A 23,462-nucleotide genomic window follows, 5' to 3' on the forward strand; every position below is an offset into this window, starting at 1 on the left:
CCTGGACAGTTTTAAGGAGCACCAAGCCCTCCTTAAACTGGTGGCGGAGAATTTGGGCTGGCTAATTGAGGAGGTCGCTGAAGAGGCAAATGACCTCTTCAGTGTCATCTCAACCACCACACTGGCAATAATTGCATTACCCATCCACCCATGGGTGCTCAAGATAGCCAAATCAGTGTGGCAAATCTATTCCACCAGCATCTAAGAAAGCAGAAAATAAATACTATGTCCCTGAAAAGGGCTTTGAGAATCTGTATACTCATCCCCATATGGCATCACTGGTCGTGTCCACAGTAAATGAAAGGGACAGACAGAGCCACCCCAGCAGAACACTTAAAAATAAGGAGGCCAAGAGAGTACTTATTCGGAAGAAAAGTTTATTCGACTGCCAGCTTACAGTTTAGCATCTCCAGCCACCAGGCCCTGCTGGGACATTATAACTTTAGCCTGTGGGACTCCCTTAATAAGTTCCCAGGGGCCCTCCCACAGGATCATGCCCAAGAGCTCACCGTGGTGGTGAGCCCTCCAGATGGCCTGGACTCGGCGGCCAGGGTGTTCGCGTCGGTGGTGGCTATACAGCGCATCTCCTGGTTGAAGGCTTCTGGGCTGTCCCAGGAGATGCGGACCATGATACAGGACCTGCCATTTGAGGGTTCGGGGCTCTTTTCTGAGCTAACTGACTCTAGACTCATGGGCTCAAGGACTCTCGAGCCACCCTCCACTCCCTGGGTTTGCACACCCCTCGTATCTCCTTGCTTTGTCAATTCAGCCCCCCATGCTGCTTTCTCTCCTTCCTGACCTGTTCACACAGGACCGCAGCCACACCCTGCATCTGGCAATCAGTTCCCTGCACCTTATGGAATGGCTGCTGCATGGGTGAATGAGGAGGAAGAGCGTTGTTCAGAGGCTGTCCAGTAGGTCCTACTTAACAGTAAGAAGCCTGCCACTAAAATGGCCTACTTGGCGAAGTGGAAGAAGTTTTCTGTGTGGTCCTTGGCCTGTGGGACCCATCCGGTGGAGATTTCCATCCAGGATATCTTGGAGTATCTGCTACACCTTCAGGAATTGGGCTTAGGAGTCTGTTCTCTGAAAGTGCACTTGGCAGCAATATAGGTGTTTCATTCACCTATCCAAGAGAAATTGGGTTTCTCCAACGACATGGTGAAGAAATTTCTGAAAGGACTTCTCCTGAATTCTCTGGTCCAAGAGCTGGTCTGCTTGTGGGACCTGAACATGGCTTTAAGCAGCTCTAATGGGGCCTCCATTCGAGCCCTTTTCTTCCTGTCCACTGCCCATCCTGTTTCAGAAAACTGGATTCTTGATAGCCATTACCTCTGCCAGGGTGTGTGAGTTGCAAGTCCTGATTTCTGGGCCTCCTTACACACAGTTCTCCAAGGACCAGGTTATGCTCTGGCCACACCTGAAGTTTGTATCCAAGGTGGACTCTGTTTAATTTGAACCAGGCGGTGAATTTGCATATATTTTTCCCTAAGCTGCATTCCTCCCCAGAGGAATGATGTCTCTTTATGTTGGATGTTAGAGTGTACTAGCGTGCCCACACTGTGTTGACTCTGCAGCCATGTGCTAAAAGTTCCTTACTGCGCTTTAATCTACTCCCATTCATAGCAGGGTAGATTGAAACGCCCTAGTGAACTTTTAGTGCATGGCAGCAGAGTCTGCATGGGCATTTAGTGCGTGGCAGGCTAGTGTGGGTTAAATGTATGCCCCTGCTTGCTGTGAACTAATTTCATTTAGACAAGCCCTTATGCTAAAGTGTGTGTAGTAAATCTGTAAGTAAAGTTTCTAATGGTGCACTCTGGAAATTGATTAAAAATTAAATCAGCATTATTATCTTCATTTACAGAAGGGTAGCTGAGACAGAGAAGTCATTTACGAATGCAGTCCAGTTTACCTGGTTCTCAGTGCACTGCACAGCACATTGTATCACGCCAGCTCTCTGGCATTTTTTCACCACTGTTCTTGAAGCCTTAAGCTTAACCAAGCAGAGCAAGAAAATTCTGTTAGGCCGCTGGACGTACAAGACGCTGACGCGGGCATATCTGGATGCAAATGTTGCACTAGTTCAACTAAACAAATTTAGTTTTGTGTGGGCTCTCTTCTATCGTAAATCTGGCTTATATTAGTTTATCTTGCATCGGTAAATTTACAGGTGCAAGTTAAACAGCTACAAGCCAGATTTAAAGTGATATGAGTCCACACATAAAGTTGCACCAGTTTAACAAAACCAGTATAAAATCATTCCTTCAGTTAAATTGGTACAACTTTATGTGTAGACCAGGACTTAGTGATTTATAGTTAAGGCTAAGATTTTATCTTGGTTATTTTTAGTAAAAGTCACAAACAGGTCACGGGTAATACACAAAAATTCACGGAAGCCACGACCTGTTGGTTACTTTACTACAAATAATGGTGGGGGGGAGGGGAGACAGGGCTAGGTATGGGGGAGGAATGGAGTCCCATGTGGGGGATGACTGACAGGCCGAGCCCCCTGCCATGGCAAGGGCCACAGCCCTTGCTCCAGCGGCCGCAGCGGGGGGCACAGCCACAGGGGATGCGCAGGCCCTGCTCCAGAGCTGGCCACAGCTGTGGGATAGGGGTGCGCGACCCTGACTGCAGCCCCCGCCAAGCCCCAGCCGCGCCTCAGCCACAGCGTGGGGGGGCACACATGGCCCTGGGAAGCCGCAAGGGGGGGGTGTGCTTCCCCAGCTGCAGCCCCCAGTGAAAACCGCAGGGCTGGGGCACATGGCTCCTGCCAAACCTGGGACACTGTGGGGCTGGGGCGTGTGGCCCCTGCCAATCCCAGGATGCTGTGGGGCTGGGGCACAGGGCCCTGGCTGCAGCCTCCAGTGGAAGGCCTGGGGCTGGGCCTGTAGGATCCTGGTTCCAGCTAGCCCTAGTTAGTTGCAGGGTAGGGGTGCACAGTCCCGCCTCCTCCTCCTCCTGAAGCCCTAGAAGTCACAGAGGTCCGGTAAAGTCATGCAATCCGTGACCTCCATGACAAATCGTAGCCTTATTTATAGTGTGACATGTAGAATCATAGAATATCAGGGTTGGAAGGGACCTCAGGAGGTCATCTAGTCCAACCCCCTGCTCATAGCAGGACTGATCTCCAATTAAATCATCCCAGCCAGGGCTTTGTCAAGCCTGACCTTAAAAACTTTTAAGGAAGGAGATTCCTCCACCTCCCTAGGTAAAGCATTCCAGTGTTTCACCACCCTCCTAGTGAAAAAGTTTTTCCTAATATCCAACCTAACCCCATGTAGGGGTGGGGTGGTGTTAAGAGATTGCCCTGCCTAGTTCGCCTCTGATTTGCTATGTGTATATGAATAAGTTGTCCTGGTGTCTGTCCCTCTAAAACTTCGACAGACTCTTCCATTTGGATGCTTTTCTATTAGGCTTCAGAAAGGAAAAGTTGGCTGGAGTTCGGGTTTTGAATTTTCCTTTTCCTCCACAGAAATCTCAGGCTTTAGATGTTTGGCTCCTGCTGATAGTTTCCTGTGGATGCAGAATTTAGATGTTTTTCCTGCATTGACTTTTCAAGGAATTAATGTTCTTGATAGTGATTCTAGCTACTACTTGGAAAATAACAACGATACTAAATAGTAAAGCCCACTGGGTAAGAGCTGCTTTGTATAGCACAGGTTCTTGCTGTTAGCTGTTGAAGGACATAGAAAACTAACTTGCTTTGTAGCTCTTTTAGTCCTATGTTTATCTCTGATTCTTGCTCAGGCTGTACTGTTGAATGCAGGAATCACTGTGATAAACATATCTGGTCCATACAGAATCTGTACCTAAGAGCCAACTGCTCTGGAAGATTATTTTGTGAAAATCTCTCTCTTGGCCTCAAGATCCAATAATCATTTCTAAAAGGATTTGTTCCCAATTATGTCTGTCTGTGTTTTTATTTTTTGCAGTCTTGGCCATTTCATCATCCAGTTAATAAAAAGTTTGTTCCAGATTATTACAAAGTGATCATCAATCCAATGGACCTAGAGACCATCCGCAAGGTATGCAATTTAAATCATGCAGCCATTTAAGAAAGTGTTTAACTCTATTACTCATGTATTTCTTCAAACAACTCAGTCAATCTGTGGAACTCTTTGCCAAAGGATTTTGTGAAGTCCAAAACTTTAACATGGTTCATAAAAGAACTAGATACATTCATGGAGGATAGGTCTGTCAGTGGCAATTAGCCAGAATGGTCAGGGATACAAAACCATGCTCTGGAGTGTCCCTAGCCTGGGAAAAGGCAACAAGGGATGGATCACTTGATGATTACCTGTTCTGTTCATTCCCTCTGAAGTACTTGGCATTGGCCACTGTCAGAAGACAGGATATTGGGTTAGATGGATCTTTGGTCCGCCCCAGTATGGCTGTTCTTATCACTGAGTAATTTCTTCCAGAATATCTCCAAACACAAGTATCAGAACAGGGAGACCTTCCTGGATGATGTTAAACTGATCCTTGCCAACAGCATTAAGTACAATGGTAAGTAATTCCAATATCGGCCCCGTCATTACCCTGTCCTGAAACCATATCTGACCACTCCAAAACCCTTGCAGTACTTTAAAACAGACAGTGCCCCAAACCTAGTTATGTTTAATTAGCACCTAATAATCTTTCTGCATGCCATGGGATTATGGTTACATTTCAGAAGTCTAATTCTTTTGTTTAAATTTAAAAGAATTCAGTCGTAGTTCTGTAAACCTAAAGGTTACTTCATGTCAAACAAACTGTACTCTTTATAACCACCTGAGATTGATGTTGGAAGGGTTGGAAAGTTTGACAGAGCATGCACAATGCCATCTGTCAAGGATGGTTTCAAAAAGAGCCAAATTTACAAAACTCTGCAACAAATCCCTACCCTCTCCTCCTCCTCCTCTTTACAGAAGGCTCCGTACCTCTATCCTGGACTCTTTTGAGTGATCAGAACACATTGTCTCCTTCACTGACAAGCACCCTGACTCACTTCCTCCAAACCCTGCCTTTCTTTCTTCTAATATTCCACCTACTGAAATCCATTTGCAACTCCACCTCAAGCCCCTTTACTGCAGCTGTGTTCTTTAGTGCACAAATCAATTGGCTTATAGACTTGTTTAGTGCTGATCCCATCACTGGCCTTACAACAGGAACTTCTCACGCACAGTAAAATCCTATGGTCTGGAGACTGCTGGTTTAACCATGCCCACACAGGCCACAGAAGCAGCTGAAACTCTGTTTTGGCCTTAGACTGCTTCTCCTGTGTAAGACCTAGAATTAGGTCACGTCCCCAGTCTGCTGCTTCGGTAGGTAGAGCAAGCACCTTCTTTCAGCAGCTCCGCTATCGGGGGTAGGGTTGGGCCATGAACCTTTGGGTGCTAGAGGCAGTTATGCCTCTGCTCCTCTCTCCTTCCCTCCTCCCTTCCAGTACGTTGGTCCTGGACTGTGACTGTGATCATCTCCGATCTGTGCGGCCAGATGGGTACACTCTAGACCGCTTGTCCATGCCTCATCACTGATCTTTGCCTACCTTAGCTGGGGGGATTGGCTGAAGATGACTCACTCATGATCTGCTGGCTTCATTGTGGCAGAGTCACTGGGTCACGGGACGGTGTGGGGCAGCGTCTAGTGATTTCTGTAGCGCACTAGCTATGGCTAGGGTTGCCAACTGTCTAACCACACAAATCCAAACACCCTTGTCCCGCCCCCTGCCCTGCTCCTTCTCTGAGTCTCTGCCCCGCTCACTCCATCCCCCTTCCCTCGTCGCTCACTCTTCCTCATCCTAACTCATTTTCACCAGGCCCCGGTAAGGGGTTGGGGTGCAGGAGGGAGTGCAGGGTGCAAAATCTGGGAGGGAGTTCAGTGCTGGGGGGGGGTTGGGGTGCAAGCTCTGGGAGGGAGCAGGGGATTGGGATGCAGGCTCTGGGGGAGGGTTGGGGTGCAGGAGGGGGGGTGCAGGCTCTTGAAGGGAGTTTGGGTGTGGGAGAGGGCTGGGGCAAGGGGTGGGGGTGTGGTAAGGTGAGGGGTATGGGCTCTGGCCGGGTGGCGCTTTCCTTGGGCGGCTCCCGGTCAGTGGCACAGTGGGGCTAAGGTAGGCTCCCTGCCTGCCTTGGCCCCATGCTGCTCCCGGAAGTGGCCGGCACATCTCTGGCCAATGGGAGCTGCGGAGTCGGCACATGGGGCTGGGCAGCGTGCAAGATCCTCTGCCTCCCCGCCCTCCCAGGGGCCGCAGGGTCATGCTGGCCGTTTCTGGGAGCAGCACAGAGCCAGGGCAGGCAGGGAGCCTTCCTTAACCCAGATGCTCTGCTGGACTTTTAGTCGTCTAAAATCTCCTTGTTTGGCTTCAGTAACCTCTGGGAGATGGAGCCTGATTCTGGGAGACTCCTGGCGAAACCGGGAAGGTTGGCAACCTTAGCTATGGCTAGAGCAGCAGACTGCACTGCTAGAATGTGGGACTTGATTGGTTCATGGCTGACAGGCCATCAAATCCTCTGTCCCACACTCTGTTCCTGTCAATCTGATTCCAGCCAGACTGCACCTAAGCCTGGTGACTACTGATTGCTGCCTCAGTCTGCTCCCCAGGGGTTTAGTCCAGCCAGAAACGCTCTTGTTTCTGAATGAGAAGCTGCTTGCACAATTGCGTTGCAGCTCCTGGCCTGCTCATTACAGCTATCACGGGAATTATGCTTGGAGTGGTTTGAGGGTAGGTCTGCTATCCATTGTAATAAAAAATAATATCCACAAAGTGGTAATTCAGCCTGGCACTGCTGCCTTGCAGCTAGTTCTTGGATGAACAAAGGCTAGAGGAGAAAACATCGGGTGGTAGACACTGCAACTAAGCTCTGCCCTCCAGCATCTCCTGCAGCTGTGCTGGCTTCAAACATCTTAATTTCCAAGCATTTGAGCCTAGTCATTACTGCTGAGAGGAGGAGGGCTTTGGTCCTAAGGCAAGTCTGTCTCTTTTTGTTTTCTGCCTAGGCGTACAAACTTTTTTGAGTACATTGGTTGCCCTCTTCAAACTTGCTTGTTGGAATGTGAGGACAATGTGCATTGATACGTCAAATTATCAAGAGAAGGTCAGTGATCCTAGAAAGTCCACCCTCATTGACAGAGACGCTTGACATCATTGTAGCTGCTCTCTCTGAAATCAGAGTAGCTGACACAGACTCTCTACGTGAGATAAAATACACCTTTTTCTGGCATGGAAAAAGTGAATGAGACAACCGTGAACATAGGATAGGTTTTTCAGTCAAAAACTCATTAGCACACATGGTCAAATGTCCCATTGCAACATTAGAATGTATAGCATCACTAAGAATATCTACCATAGGTGGCTTTGCCAACATTATCAGTACATATGCCCCAATGCTTTCCGTCATCTCTAAAGAGAAGAACTTGTTCTTGTGACGCAGACTATGCACTTGTATGCTGCAAAATGTAACTTTCACTACAGAAATTTCATTTTACTAGACAAAGCTGTTGCCCATGCATTAACATCAACAACACAAAAAGCCAAGGAAGGTGTCTTTAATTCTCTGTGAATCTCAAGGAAGCAAGCTATGTCACTGATTGAATCTCCTTGAGAGCTGCTGCACCATGGAACACTCAGTTACACTATACTATAGTGTAGCCTTAGCGTTTGGTAAAAGGACTGTACAGGATAAGCACTGGTTTGCAGAATATTCTGAAGAAATACTTCCAGTTATTGAAGCAAAATGCACAGCATATGTTCACTACAACATGAAATCCTCTCCTGAAGTTTGTGCTAACCTTAGTTTGACCAAGAGCTAGCTACTCCTGGGGGCATTCTGCACCAAAAAATTAAAAATTCTGCACACAATATTCTAAAATGCTGCAATTTTTTTGTCAAAATAACACTAAATTATGCCAGTTTCAATTATTTTGGTAATTTATTTCAAAATACCTGTCAGCAAGTATGTCTGTAACAATACAGACACACACACATTCCTTCAGGAGTAGAGAGTTAAAGAAACCCCCGTGACAACCTAGTTCCTGTTTCTCTGCCCTCTTGCCCACTCCCCAGAGCCCAGCTCTGGGGCCAGACACTCAGAACTCCTCCCTCCCAGAGCCCAGCCATGGGGCCCCCCCAGCCCAGATACCTGCACCCCCTTCCCTGCTAGAGCCAGCTGTGGATCGCCCCCTTACCCAGACATCTCCCCTCTCCCCAGAGCCCAGGGATCCGGAAACAGCCTGATGCTCAGTCCCAGGGTTGCACAGAGTTTCCTGTGCACCACCCTCTCCTTCCCTCAGGGTGTGCTGGGAACTGCAGCTGCCAGGAACCCTCTAGCTCCCTCCTGCTCCCCCTAGCAGTGTCTTCTGTGCGCAAGCTGGGCTTTGCCAGGTCCGGCCACCACTAGCTGTGGCTAGAAGCACTGCAGCCCATTTCTGTGCGGGAAAGGAAATTATGCGTGCACAACATCAATTTCTGCAAAATTCTGCATTGTGCAGTGGTGCAGAATTTCCCCAGGAGTAAAGAGCAGATTGCAATGAACAGCAAGGCAATGTGTTCAATCATACTGGCTTGTTCTGTGCAAAAAGATGCAAACATCCTTTGAAAAAGGAGTTCTAAGAGGAAGGTAGATGGAATTAAGAAAGCAGTTGGTCCTTCAGCCAAGGTTGCCTCACACTAATGAAAACATCATCATTGACAGAAGCAATACTATCTCACTCTATTCACAGAATCCACTGTTTCTCAAGCAGCTCTAAATGTGATCCCCAAGCTCCAGACTATCAGAGCGTGATATAGAACCATCTGTAAATGAGCTTGAAACAGCTGCCTCCCTAACATCAGTAAAGGCTGCAGGAAAAGATGGAATTTCAGCTGAAGTATTGAAATAACGAGGACAGAAGGTGCTTAAACATCTGCACAATGTTTTGCTTGCCTGCTAGAGGGAGGGAGGGGGTACCACAAGACGTGAAAGATGCCAACACATAAGGTTGTATAAAACAAAGGAGATTGGAGCAATTGCAAAAACTACAGAGGACTCTTTCTCCTCAGTGTTGTGGCAAGGCATTTGCACAGGTCATTCTTGAAAGACTGCAGGTTCATGCTGAATGTGTATATTCAGAGAGTAAGTGTGGCTTCCATGCCAGTAGATCATGTATTGACCTGTTTTTTGCACGAAAGCAACTGCAAGGAAAGTGTCAAGAGCAAGAAAAACTTCTTTACATGTCCTTCACAGATCTTACACAGGCTTCTGGTCAGCAGAAAGGGACTTTTCCAATTGCTAGAGAGAATTGATTGCTCCCCAATCCTCCTCAGTCTGATTCAATCCATCTGTGATGGCACAAAAGGCTACAGTATGATGGTGATCAATCTGACAGCTTTGAAATTGACATTGGAGTCAAACAAGGATGTGTTTTGGCACCAATGCTCTTTTGTATGTTCTTCCATGTGCTGCTTCATCATGCTTTCTACTCTAGCACTGAGGGTGTACATCTCTATACCAGATCAGATGGAAAACTTTTCAACGTTGCATGTCTAAAAGCAAAGAGCAAACTCCAATACCTGCTGATAAGAGAGCTTCCTTTTGACAGTCACACGGTACTTGTCACACACAGTGAAGAGGGGCTCCAGCAATTTTGCAGTAGTTTTGCAATAGCTTGTGATGAATTTGGACAAATCATCAGTCTAAAGAAGACAAAGATTATGACACAAGGTGTGTTGACTGCACCAGATGTTTTAACAGCTAGCATCGCACTAAAAGTTGGGAAAGGAACTATCCTGCTATATAGGATCAATAGTATCAGATAAATTATCTCTGGATGATGAGCTTATTTCTCACATTGGAAAGGCATCCACCACAATTAGCCAACTAACCAAGTGTGTGTGATAGCAGGAAATTGACAATGAACTCAAAGATACCGGTCTACCAAATATGTGTTTTGAGCATACTGGTGTATGGTGGGTAGGCATGGACCACCTGCAGCAGGCATGAGAGGCGGCTAAACACCTTCCACACTGCTGTCTTCTACATATCAAGTGGGAAACCAAAGTTCCTAACACCGAAGTACTTGAAAAAGTAAAATTACCAAATCTACTCGTTATTCTCAAACACAGACTTCTCTGCTGGCTTGGTCATCTGCACTGGGTGGAGGATGGATGCATTCCAAAGGGTCTCCTGTATGGACAACTTGTAGATGCTCCAAGGCCACTGGGCTGACCTAGGTTCAGGTTCAAGGATGTTTGCAAGATGGACTTGAAAACTTTCAACATTGACCCCAAAAGCTGGGAGGATGCAGCTAGCAACAGGCTACAATGGAGGGCTGCGCTGCACCAGGGAGTCAGATGTTGGAGAGCAAGGAAAGCGAAGAGGAAAAGTGCACCAGGCCTCAAGTGCTAGTAGGGCAGCAGCTCCATCTTCTGCACCTTAGGCTTGCATTATCTTTGGCAAGGACTGTCGCTCAAGAATTGGACTTTTTAGCCACTTGCCACAATGCAACACACAGTAATTGAATTGCTTTGGCACGTATACCATCATCTTTCAAAACGGATGGTTGACATTTATGCTGGGAAGGAATCCATTTCCTTGATTCCACTGCCCAGCCAACTTCCTCATCCATCTCCTTGCCATTAACCCTCCTTGGGCTCTCTCCCTAGAAAAAAGGCTTCCAAAACATCTTTTTAAGCAAACATCTGTCAGGGCTGGTCTAGGACAGGTATACTTGGTCCTGACTCAGCACAGGGTGCTGGATTAGATGATCTCGCAAGGTACTTTCCAGACCTATGTTTCTATGATTCTCAGCCAGGGCATCACTCTGCCTTTCCTTGTCCTAAACAACTCCATCCTCAAGAGATTAGCTCTTCAGAAAGTCATATGGTACCATCTATCAAAATTCTGCTTGGATTCTATGCAGGTTTATTACCTATGCTTGTAAAACAAGGGCCTCAAGCCTCCAAGATGACCGTTTCTAGCTGGGTAAGATTTACTATCCTAGAAGCTTAGAAAAAAGAGGTTTTCCAGTTTTAAACTCACTCAGCAAGATCTGTCTCTATCTCATAGGCCAGAAAACAATAGTGCTCTCTGAGGAGATCTGCAGAGCAGGTACCTGGCATTCTGCATACATCTTCACCAAACACTCCAAGGTTGATGTAGCATCTTCTTCAGATGTTGCATTTTGTAGCTGGGTCCTACAGGCTGCTGTTCTCACCTAAACGTCTCCTATTCTTCCTCTTTCTTGGTTACACTGCTTGCTACTTCCAAACAGCCAGTCTTCAGACATTCTGTGTATGAGGACAGACACTCTGAATTTACCACAAATGTCTGTTTCAAACAGCATTACATTAAAGTGCACTAGGGATCATTTAGTGCACACTAGCAAGGTCTACGTGGAGCAATTAACATGGAACACATTAGTGCACTTTAGAAATCACACCTCTGTAGTGCACATTGGTGCTGTAAGGGGTTTTTTTAGGTTGTGTACCCCTAAGGGCAGCTAATCATCAGCAGGAGCCCTTACCCTCTGCTTTGGCCTCAGTGGGATTCAGCGGCCTAGGTTCTTAGCTATTAATTGGTGGTGCCTCCACCTGACTGTTTAAGGGAGTCAGGAACCCACCTTACCTCCCTGTGTTGTTTCAACTATCCCTGACCCAGTACTTATCCCTGTGACTAGCCTGATACCTCCTACATATGCTCTTCTGACACGTACATAATAGATGAACCAACAATCAATGTACACTTTATTTACAAGGGGAAATATAGAGGAAGCATATAAAGGGAAGGGGAAGATGGATTTGGAGTTGGTGCATCAGTAACATCATACAACCTACAAGTAACAACCTCAAGGGTGGATTTCCCTGGATTCACGAGTCCAGTTTATTATCCACTAGTGGGCTTTGTAATGTGGAGGAATCCACGTACCTGGATGAGGTGTTGCAGTCCTGAAGGTGGTTGAGTGCAGCGAAGTGATGAGGGTACTGATCCTCCCAGGAGGCCAACCTCTCTGCAGCAGCAACAGGTGTTACTCACAGTGGAAAAAGTCTCCATGGTGTAGGGAACCTCCTTGGTGTTTCTGACATTGAGTTGCTCTCTCCCAGAGTACTTCAGCAAACCCCTTTCAGGGCAATATAGGTAACACCCTAGACAGGGGGAGGGAGTCTGGGGAGACTTGCTCTCCCTTTGGGCTGGGGGAGGGGTCAGGGGATCACCCATGCTTTCCTCAGGGAGGGGGAGTCTGGGGAGTGCCGCCAAACTGTCTTCCTCTCATCCCCCATCCCATCGGCTTAGTCAGCCTTCCACCCCCCAGGGTGCACCCAATCACAAGGCTCAACACCCTTGGTGAGGGGAGCACACTGCAGTCTTCACTATCTCTCATCTACCCAGCAACAAACTTGGCTCCCTTTTTTGTTAAACCCATTAACCTGAGTTACAGTTATATAGGGGGAGCAGTCTGCTAAAACAATGAGACTTTCAGCTGTTGCTGTGGCGTGTTCAGGGATAATTAGGTCAACAGTCATTCTTTAGACCCAAGTATTCTCTGCTATGAGAAAACACATTTGCAGTATGTTCAAACAGTCCAGTCTCCCCATTTGTCTTCTTGTAATAACCCTCTTCCACTTCCCTTTTATCTCAGATATTCTCCTTTTTCCATTCTCTCATTGATTCTCCCTATGGCTCTCTGGGTTTTCAGTACTCCTCCAGTCCTCATGTCTTCTCTCCCTCTGCTGTGACTTGCCTGTTTCTTCTATATCTAGCTTTCCTCAGTGTTCTTATTCTAAAACATGTATATTCTATCTTCTGCAAGGCCACCCTGTGTAACTTCTTAAAAGGATATTGTCAACTTAAAAATCTCACTGCTAATGGATAATGTTTTACCTATTAGTGTGAAAGTAACATCTAAGATTGGGGGTGGGGAGCAAACAGTTTTCTCTTTTCTTTAAACATTTGGCTGGACTTTGTGCATGTCCTTCTCACTGTTCCCCCGTTAGCTTCCACAGTTTCCGTGGGGCTTTCCTTTGAGTGAGACCAAACACTTTAAAATGTTTGATCACAAAAAAAATCACAACTCAGGCAAGTGAATGATCTGAAATTAGTTGTAACTTTTTGTTTTAAATTGACAAACTTCATGTTGACAGTATTTCTTTAAAGTCCTGCATCCAATATCTCTTTTAAGTTTCTGAGAAGTATTGGGCCATGGAATCACTTTCTAAGGAAAGTGAGCAGTAGAAGCTCTATTAGTTGATATCTTAAAATTGGACTGGACAAAGCACTTGAAGACGTACTGCAGTGGTAAACTGTGACGTAGCAGATCTTTCCCATTTGATTCTGTTATTGCCTTGGTATGAAAGGAGTAAAAATGTGGGGCGGGAGTAGTGGTGCTCTTCCAAATTCTACCCACAAAATACATTCTGTAAGAGAGCTGCTCACAGCAGATTTAGTTCAAAATATGACCATGTTCTTTCTCAGCTCTGCTGCACTTCTTGAGCTTGGTTTCCCCTCAGTGGAACTTGAATATGACTGGGGGTGTGCTAGTCTCCTTTGAATCTGGCTCCTCCTTGAGTGAGGGGGGGAAAGAAAAGAGATGTGCTATCTACCCACTTATGGCACCAAAATGAGACTTCCCTCCCTTTCCTTTCTTACACGAGGCATGAAATAGTTAACTATGTTGTATTTTCAATTGTAATTACTGGGCATCTGAGTTTAACCTCACTGAGATTAATGGGGTGGCTTACACTTCTCAGAGCTTTTGTTGCAGGCTCTCCCCGGATTCATGTAGACATCTCTGCATCAGTTATTTGGCTCACATTTTGAGGTTTTCTTTGCAACCATAACAGCTAGAGAATTTTTTTAATGTTCTCCAAAATCTCAGTTTTCAAGGTAGCAGCTGGAGAGAGCTGTGGGTTTGCCATAACTCCGCATGAATCCCAGCCCTGCTGTAGGTTGTTTCTGGTCACAGAAAGATCAGAAGACAGGTTGTGAGGTTTGCCTTGTTTCATGGGCTTTGTTAAAAAATTGTAAAGTGCTTGTTCAAGGTGCCAGCATCGAGGAGAGGTCAGACAACTTAAGAAGGTGTGGTTCTCATTGCAGGGCCGGATAGTCAGTACACAAAAACTGCGCAGGAAATTGTGAACATCTGTTGCCAGACTCTGGCTGAGGTATGTGGTCTAGTCTGTTGCAATCTCTTTATATACTCAACTTCTATTTCTTTGCAACTTTGACAAAGGTTTTTTTTTTTTTAGTATGATGAGCATTTGACTCAGCTTGAAAGAGACATCTCTACTGCTAAGGAAGCAGCACTCGAGGAGGCAGATTTGGACAGTCTTGACCCTATGACTCCTGGACCCTACACACCTCAGGTGAGTCTGATGAAGTGAGGTTTTGCGGTTCTTATATCTGTCACTAGGTGTTTGGTCCAGAAGGGCCTCCTGCTATCTGTTCCTGTCTCCTGGAACATTTTGGTTTTAGTTAAGGATGAGTTCTGTATTGGCTTCCAGAAGGTGGACTGAATGGTCGAATAGTTAATAAATCATATATACCTAATAGGTATTAGATTATCCAGTCCAATTCCTAGAGCAGCTGCAGGATTATTCCTTATGGTGCATACATACTAGTGCTTGTCCAGTCTAGTTGTAAAAGTTCTGTGTGTTAGAAGCCCTGACATTGAGAAGACTGTTCCACAGCCAAGTACATCTGTCAGCAAGCTTCCCTCATATTTAGCTTAAATTTTATTAATCGTATTGCTCTTAGTTATAATCGCATGTATCTCACTGATGTCCTCCCTTCAAATATCTTTGCTGTTGTATTCCCATATTTAGTTGCTTAGCCAAGCATTACCTATTAAACTCTTTTAATGTGCATAAACCAATCCTTTCAGCCTTCTAGACATTTTCTTTGTGGGATTCATTACAATTTGACTTCTTAATAAAACTCCTGTGTTATTCCAGATGTAGTTGCACCAGAGCTATATAGAGAGCACTATCCCTTTCTAGCTGTGACATATGATGCCTTTGTATATGCAGTCTAAAACGGCATTAGTCCTTTTTTGCAGCTGTATCACTTTCCCAACAAATGTCTCATTTGCTGTTCCCTAGATCTGATTGGCTCCCATCTTGGTTTCTTTCAGCATTACTGCTTTTCAGGTTTCCCATTGTGTATGAGACTTGGAATATCTTCTTCAGATATTTCTCATAGATCCCCAATCTACTCTGAACAGCTCATGTTCTCCGTCCTTGATGTTTACATACTTCAAATAATTATCTTGTAAAACTGGATTGCATTTCTGATTAATTCTAAAATTAGTGGATGAAGGGGACATGGTTAGGAAAATAGGAATGGCCACACCAAATCAGCCCAAGGTATAGCTAGTCCATTATCCTGCCTCCAGGAGTCTCTAGTGCCAGATGCTTTAGAGGAAGGTGCAAGAAACCCTCCAGTAGAGAAGTTGTAAAACAACCTGACTGTAGGGAAAGTTTCTTCCTAACTCAGACATATGGTACTGAAACACGAGGGTTTATAGCTCAAAGTTTTAACCAGCTAATAAAACCATGGACATTATAGTTAAGTTGGAGGATGTGCTAGCCTCCCTTTTTTCAGAGAAAATGTAAGAGCCACTACGCTCCTTTTATAGAGTAAGGCATATGAGTGTGAGACAATATGGGTCACTACCCTAAACAAAGGACACACGCAAGGCCAGTCAGAAGCAGAGCTATGTGCATGGAGGGGTTTGGCTAGGGATAGATTGCAAACACGAGCTGGATGGGCGTGGGTGTTTGTAACAGTGAGAAGCAGCCAAAAGACAGGCAGACAGGACCAGAAAACGCCAAGAGACAGAAAGAAAAGCACTGGTAAAACGGCCCTGAGAAAAAGCTAAGAGAGTTTTTTGGGCAGAGTGCTGGCTAGAGGCTGAGAACTGTGAGCAAAGAAAGTGCCTCCTTTTGCTTGATTCTTTATTTGTGGAAACAGGATGTTGTGGATGTTCTGTTTAAATAAACAGGATTGTCTCAAAGAAATAACTATCATCAGTTTTTCCTCCCAAATTAAAAAAATCTGCAAGACCCCAAATATTGGGGTAACATTATGTACATTCATTATGTACATTTCTAATCCCTTTTGAGTACTGCAAAATTCTTGGCCTCACTACTTTGTGGCACAGAATTCTACAGTTTGTTCTTCAGATGTTTATTATAGACAGAGCTGGAATCTTTGCCTGTACTTAAGGATGCCTGATGCATCCCACAAGAGACCCTGTTTTCAGTTGCTTATAACTTTGCCAAACTTTAACTGTTCTCGCTGAGATTTTTCCATGCATCTAGCTGAATTTTTTTGTGGAAAACTTCAATAAAAATAGTTCACCTGTTTCCAAGAACAAAATAAAAGAAAAATTTATTTTTGCCTGTGTTAAATGATTGGTTTTTTGTTTTGTATTTTAACTGAGAAGCTCTAGTCTCGCCATGCTTTAGAGCAAGGTCTTGAAACTAGGAAGGGATATGCTTTTTGCTATTCCTGTGGGAAAAGCATGCAACTTTGTTTGTTCCAGTTTGCAAGACTTCAAAAAATCTGCACGTACTCAGTAGATGTTTGTTAGTTTGGCAATGAAATTCTCTGAAGATTCTATCTTCCCAACACTGCAGGAGCTGAGCAGAACTCTCCCTGCAATTGCTCCTCTCAGTTGCAACAAGTAATTTCTTTCTTCTCTACATGGGTGTGGCAAGATCTCCAGGGTACTACTCGGAACTTAACGCTCCAGCCTGGGCTGTCTCCCACAATGCTTTGCCAGTGACAAGCAACAAACCCCTCCAGCACCTCCAGGTGCTGTTATTTAGCCATCACCATGTGGAGACCCACACCCAGCTAAATTGCATGAAGGCTGTCAAAGCCACTCATGGATTATACAGAGAGAGGCACCAGTAAATCACCCCAGCCTTGCACACCAGAAATATACCATCTTACTCTACTCAAGACCTTCTCTTGAACAGTGGAAGCTCATTAATTAGCTCACCATTTCATCAAAGGAAAGTGGACATGCACCAGCCTGTGTAATTTGAGCAGATTCTCCAAGCACTTTAGACAAACTCACTAGTAAGGATAAAACATTAAAATAAGTGTATTAACTACAGAAGATAGTATAAATGGTAGGTATAAAGTGATAGTTACCTAAGAAATAAAAGTAAAACTGCATCTAAATCCTAAACTCTATTAGATTAAGCAAGATTTGAATCAAACAGCTTTTCTCATCCCACTGGATTTGAAGGCAGGTTACAGTTCTTAATATACAGGTTGAATTTCCTTCTCAGCCTGGGATCAGTCTCTGCAGTTCAGTCTTTGTCTTCCCAGCATAGGTGGAGTAGGAGAGAGGTGGTCTCATGGTGCTGCTTCTCTTATTTTATATACTCAGTTTATGTGCCTGGAAAAATACTGGCCCAGACATGTCCTGGTGGGCCTTGCTGAGTCACAGAGTTGAGCAGTCCTCATTGTCTGATGCTTGTGCAACTGTGTCTTATTGAATTGTAGATCTCTTGTTTACGATTCCCCTCCTAGCCAGTGGCCATTTGGATGTGGATTATCTCCTTTGTTGAACTGTGAAACTAGCAGGGGCGACTCCCAGACTCACAACATATTTCAGTAACAACCATATAGCAAAATATCATAACTTCATATACACTACCAGTATACATATTTTGACAGAACAGTGAGTTTCAGCAGACAATGACCTTTCATATGATACCTTGCAAGTCATGCCTTGTATGAAATATCATAACCATATACCAGTGATGAATATGGGGGTTACAGGGTGCTACTTTGAGATTCAGTATGTCACAATGGGTCTGGTATGACTACCTGGAATATTGCATTTACTTCTGGACACCCAATACTAAAAAAATGTAAAGACAATGGAAATTCATAAAAAATGAAGGGCCTGGACAGATTACTTACAATAAAAGTTGACGTTAAATAGTCATTGCTTTTGCAAATTTAAGGGGTGTATATTAGGGAAGTAGTATTTTATGGGTGTAATCCCCCAAAAGGGAGACAGGAATGGTTTAGGGTTATACAGGGGGGTATGACTAAGAGTAATGAGTGAATTTAAGAGGGGGAGAAACTAGGCTAAATATCAGGGAAAACTTTCTGATGGTAGGATGTGTCGGGCTGTGGAATAGTCTTTCAAGTGAAGTCACAGAAGCACCATACCGTGGGACACTTAAAACACAATTGGACAGTAAATGTGCAACTGAGAACAATCTTTGATTGGTCAGAGGAGGGGAAAAAATGTCATTTCCCCCCATATTTAACATGTTATAATCCCCATAGGACATTTCAGTCATTTCTTAATGTTCCTATGGGTGGTCCACCATAGGATGTGTGCATGCTTATGCACTCTCAGCCAGAGACTGTAAATAGCCATGTGTGCAGGTCCATGCCTGTGCAGAGCAGAGCCTCATGCTTCCATGCAAGGGCATATAAGGAAGTGTGGATCTGTCGCTATTCCAGTTTCTTCTCAACTGTCTGTGGCTTGAGATTGAGCAATTGTGGTGTCTGCTGCTTTCAGCTACTTTCCACCTTTCTTGTGTACTTCCCTTGTTTATTTTATTTTCGTTTTTATTTTCCTGGTTAAATTTTTCTTAGTTATAGCACATTTATGCTTCCTTCTTCAGGTCTCTTTCGCATAGCAATGGGTACTGTATCTCCAGTGTCTCAGAGAAACTCACATTCTGTCAAAGTGTAAGGTCTGCACAAGGTCCAAAGGCAGGTCCTGCAAAGCTAGAGAGGCTAGACTGAAGCTCCTCTTAATGGGACGCTCCATAGCTTCAATGGAGTCCGTTCTTCCCTCCCACCGGGCACATTGGCCTCAACCTCTCAGGCAACTGCAGCTCAAAAAAGGGGTAAGTCACCTTACAGAGCTGACTCTCAGGAGACTTTGTGTCCCACAATGGGTACTGCCCAGGCTCTGACTGACACGGGTACTGAAGCCCTGGTACTGCCCAAGAAGCCCCGATTGCAGAGACCTTCAGGTAAACAGCACCGAAAAGCCCCTACTGGGTAACATCTGATGCCTCTAGGCACCAAGATGCATCAAGATTGGACGTTTTTCTAAGAGATCTGCTCTAGGAATTATTCTGGGGAAGTTTTATGGCCTGTGCTATAGAGATCAGAATGGACCCTTGTGGCCTTAGAATCTATTAATCTAAAACCAGGGATTTCAAGACTGCCTCAAGGGCTCTAATACTTTCCTCATCTCAGAGCCACAGAGACCAGCCAGACTGGCACCTAGTTCTCTCCCTGGTACCATTCTCTTTGGAACATCAGCGCTGCAAGCATGGAGACGACATCTTGTCATTCTCTCTGGTATTGTATGCAGCCTCTTTAGTCCCCATTCTCGGCTCTGGTACTGCCTGTTATAGTCCTCCAGATTCCTTTCCCCTGAGGATCTCCTCATCTTGGAGGAACTTAAGTCCCCCCTCTTAAGGAGCCACTTCCCCAGTATTGCTGTGACAGCTGGAGATTGAACCCTTTCACATCAGAACAGGATCTGATCCACTGCCTCCAGCACTGCTACTCAAAGCCCTCTTCCTCCTTCCTCCCCCCTTCATCTCAGGATGCCGCATCTTCAGACTCTGAGGTCTCCATGTAGGGGTCTTTTGACACCATTCCACTACACTCCTCTAGGAACATATCCTGAGAAGGACTTTTCAGAGCTCAGCATAGGTCCTAGGTCCTTCGGGCATGAATACCCTTGGGGACCCTTCCCATTGGGCTTACTCAATCACCTTGTCACATTACAGCAACCAATTTTATAGGGTAGCACCTTGGAGGAAACACCAGCAAGAATACTTGATGGTACTGCAAGTCATAGGCACTGTAGGCTCGCCCACCGGTACCATGTGCTCCCTCATACCCAAGGAGACCCAGGAGGAGTGAGACCCACTGAACGAAGAAGGCTCTCCTCCTCCTCCCCCCCCCCCCCCCCCCCGACCTGGTAATGCTACCACAGCCTTCCCATACAGACAACTTTAGAGCCCTCCAGAACTCAATGAACCATCTAGCGGAATCACTTCAGATTCCTTTAGAGGAGTCTCAACATTTCCTGGTAGGCATTTTACATATCACTCCCCAGGTTAAGATTGCCCTACCATCAATGAGGTATTGTTGTTACCTGCATGTATGCTATGGAAAACAACGGCCACTCTGCTGTCCACTTGTAAACAGGCAGATAAAAAAATATTACATGCAGTCAGTGACAGCAATTATCAAGCATGCTCCAGACCTTCTCCTGCCTAGAAGAAGGCTAAATGCTTAGATCTCCTGGGTAGGAAAAGCTATTCCTTGGTGGCTCTTCAGTTTCAAGTTGCAAACTACACAGCCTTGATGGCAGAATATGATTTCAACAACTATTCAAAGTTTGCTTGTTTTATTGAACTACAACCAGACCAAAGGGAACAATCTCAAGCCCTCATTTCAGAGAGTCAGTCACCAAAGCTTCTCTGAAAGCCTCTCTTGATGCTGCCGATGTGGCTTTGCGGTCCTTAGCCACCACACTAGTTATGTACCAAGTATCTTGGCTCTAAGCTTCCAGCCTCCCAAGAGAGGAGCAAAATATTGTGGAGGACCTCCACTTTGAAGGGCCCAAGCTCTGTAGTGAGGACATGAATGCCTCACTCTACTCAAACACTTAAGGTCACCATTGTGGTTGATTGGAATATACATGCCTGCAACAGAGATGTTTTATGAAGCCTAAGCACAAAACTCCTAACCATTCCAGTACTACCCGCAACAGATCTATACTAGATCTATAGAACCCCCCCCCGAGGGAGGTCCAGAAAACAGGACCACCATGCTCTGCGACAGCGCAACCTGCACCTGCCTCTAAAGAGACCATTTTGATGTCCTGGTTGAGGGTCCTGCAGATCCTCTGCTGCATGATTCTGCCATCTTATCCCCCCTTTGGAGACTGCCTGTACCATTTCCTAGTTGCCCGGCATCTCAGACACATGGATCCTGGAGTTGGTTGCCATGGGATATTCCATTCATTTCCACTCTAACTCCCCCTCTCCCCACCATCCCTCTTCAGGACTCACTCTCATGAGGTTCTCCTAAAGGAGGAAGTCCAATCCCTCCTTTATCTGGGGACAGTCGAGCCAGTTGCCCTGAATTTGTTGGAAGAGGATTCTATTCCAAGTATTTCCTGGTTCCCAAAAAAGACAGCATCTGGAGGCCAATTTTAGACCTCAGGAAACACCTGTGTCCTATCACAATGCTTCAAGATAGTAACCTTAGCTACTATAATCCCAGACTGGTTTGTCACTCTCAACCTCTAAGATGCCTACTATTCATCCCTCCCACAAGCACTTTCTGTGCTTTGTTATAGGCTCAGAATATTATCAATACTGTATCCTCCCCCTTGGACTCTCCATGGCTCCAAGTGTCTTTACAAAGGTCCTCTCAGCAGTAGTGGCCCACCTGTGTCAGTGGGGCATCACAGTCTTTCTATATCAGGACAACTGGCCTCTCAAGGGCCACTATGCTCCCCCCAATCAGCAACCACCAAGATCCTTGCCCTATTTCAGTCCCTCGGCCTTCATATCAATCTGAAGAATTCTGTTAACACCAGTCCAGTGGATAGACTTCACGGGAGCCACACTAGACTCCCTAACTGCCAGGGCGTACCTGATCAAAGAAAGATTCTCCACTATGTCCTGCTTGATCTCTACTTTACAACACAGCCTCCAAACAATAGGAAGGGCCTGCCTACGACTCCTACGCCACTTGTCAGAATCTGTTTGTTACGCTCTGTGTGAGACTGCACCTCAGATGTCATCAGGCTTGACTAAGGTCTATGTACACCCTAAACAGACGGTCTTTCTAAATGAATCACAGTGCCCCCGCAAGTACTAGAATCTCTCAGGTGGTGAAAAGACCCACTGAAGGTCTGTGTGGGAACCCCATTCTCATGTCTGCCACCTTTGAAAATCCTCATGCCAGATGTGTCTCTCCTGGGCTGTGGAGCACAGCTACAAGGGCCACAGCACAACAGGGCAAATGGCTCCAAGAGATATCACTCCACATCAGTATCCTGGAGCTAAGGACAATCGCCCACTCATGAATTATACAAAGAGAGGTACCAGCAAATCACCCCAGGCTTGCACCCCAGAAATATACTGTCTTATACTGCTCAAGACTCCTTGGACAGTGCAAGTTCATTAATTAGTTTGACACCCCAACAAAGGGTGGTGGAGGTGCAACACCCCTTGTTACCCTGAGAAGCTGAGATTCTCTGTTTTAGATCAAATATAAACCAGATTCATACAGAAAGATAGATTTGAAGTGATCATAAGTAGAAGGTAAAAAGATCAAAGTTGGTTACATAGAATTAAGACTGCAGTTTTATTTCATAACTTTAACAGACTAAGCAAGATTTGAATCAACTTTTCTCAACCTACTAGATGTTATAGGATGCTCACAGTTCTTAATACATAGGCTGTATTTCCTTCTCAGCCTGGTACCAATCTCCCCAGTTCAAAGTTTTTGTCTTCCAATTGAGAGAGAGGCCAAATGGTGGTGTCATTGGCCCTTATTTATCCTTTCTCTTCAGATGCTAGAAAGATCCTTGCTGTGATGGGGGGTCAGGTAGCCCCCATTGTGTACGTGCCCTCTCTAAGGAGTTTCTGGGAGAATGGATTCTTCTTGATGGGCCATCATCATATGTGTGGCTGGTTCTGATGTAAATCTGTCTTACAAGGTACTCCTTTGTTGACACTGAAAGGCTGGCTGCGGGCATCTCCCAACCTCACAGTATATTTCAGTAACACACACATAACAAAACTTCATAACTTCAGATACAATGGTAATGCACATAATTCAACAGGATAATAATGCTCAACGGATCAAGAGTTTTTAAATTCTACTTCACAGGGCATGCATTGTACAAAACATACCAAAATCATATCACTGTAGTGAATATGGAGGTTCCAAGGTGCTACCTTGAAGGAGGGAGGGCTGATAGCACTCTCATGGTCGAGACAAGTATGGTATTTGGATCTACTTAATCTCCCTATGCTTATGCCTCTCCGCCTTCCACTCAGGGAGGATCTCCTGTCAGAGTTCAGGTACTCTGATCCATCCCAACCTTTCATCTCTGAAACTGATGGCTTGGCTCCTCAGTGATTCTCAGGCATAGAGTTAAATTGTTCGGTCAATGTTCGGTCAGTCCTTTTGACAAGCAGAAAATCTACAACTCACAAAACTTATCTGCAGAAGTGGAAACATTGCAATTCCTGGTGCTCTCCCTGCTCTTTGCGAACCTCAGAAGCGCCACTCTCAAGGATTCTGGATTACTACTGGACTTAAAGGCACAAAGTCTGTCAGTGAGCTCAGCCAGAGTACATCTGGCTGCTATCACAGCCTTCCGTTCACCTATAGCAGGGGTTTCAATCTTTTCCCACCATCCATGGTCCAAGTCGTTAAGAGCTTACACAATTGATTTCCCCCTGTCCAGAACCCTGCTTC

At 45.4% G+C, this 23,462-nt stretch overlaps 1 protein-coding gene across 2 annotated transcripts in view; it reads left to right on the plus strand.

The window, feature by feature from the left end:
- Positions 1–23,462, plus strand: part of TAF1 (TATA-box binding protein associated factor 1) — a 143,679-nt gene that overhangs the window by 113,961 nt on the left and 6,256 nt on the right. For both annotated transcript variants that reach the window (XM_077825992.1, XM_077825990.1), the window contains exons 32-35: positions 3,936–4,028; positions 4,425–4,509; positions 14,049–14,116; positions 14,201–14,317. In XM_077825992.1, the coding sequence (XP_077682118.1) occupies positions 3,936–4,028; positions 4,425–4,509; positions 14,049–14,116; positions 14,201–14,317 (363 nt within the window). The remainder of the gene's footprint in view (positions 1–3,935; positions 4,029–4,424; positions 4,510–14,048; positions 14,117–14,200; positions 14,318–23,462) is intronic.

The sequence above is a fragment of the Eretmochelys imbricata genome, chromosome 9 (assembly GCF_965152235.1).
Source record: "Eretmochelys imbricata isolate rEreImb1 chromosome 9, rEreImb1.hap1, whole genome shotgun sequence".
Lineage (NCBI taxonomy): Eukaryota > Metazoa > Chordata > Testudines > Cheloniidae > Eretmochelys > Eretmochelys imbricata.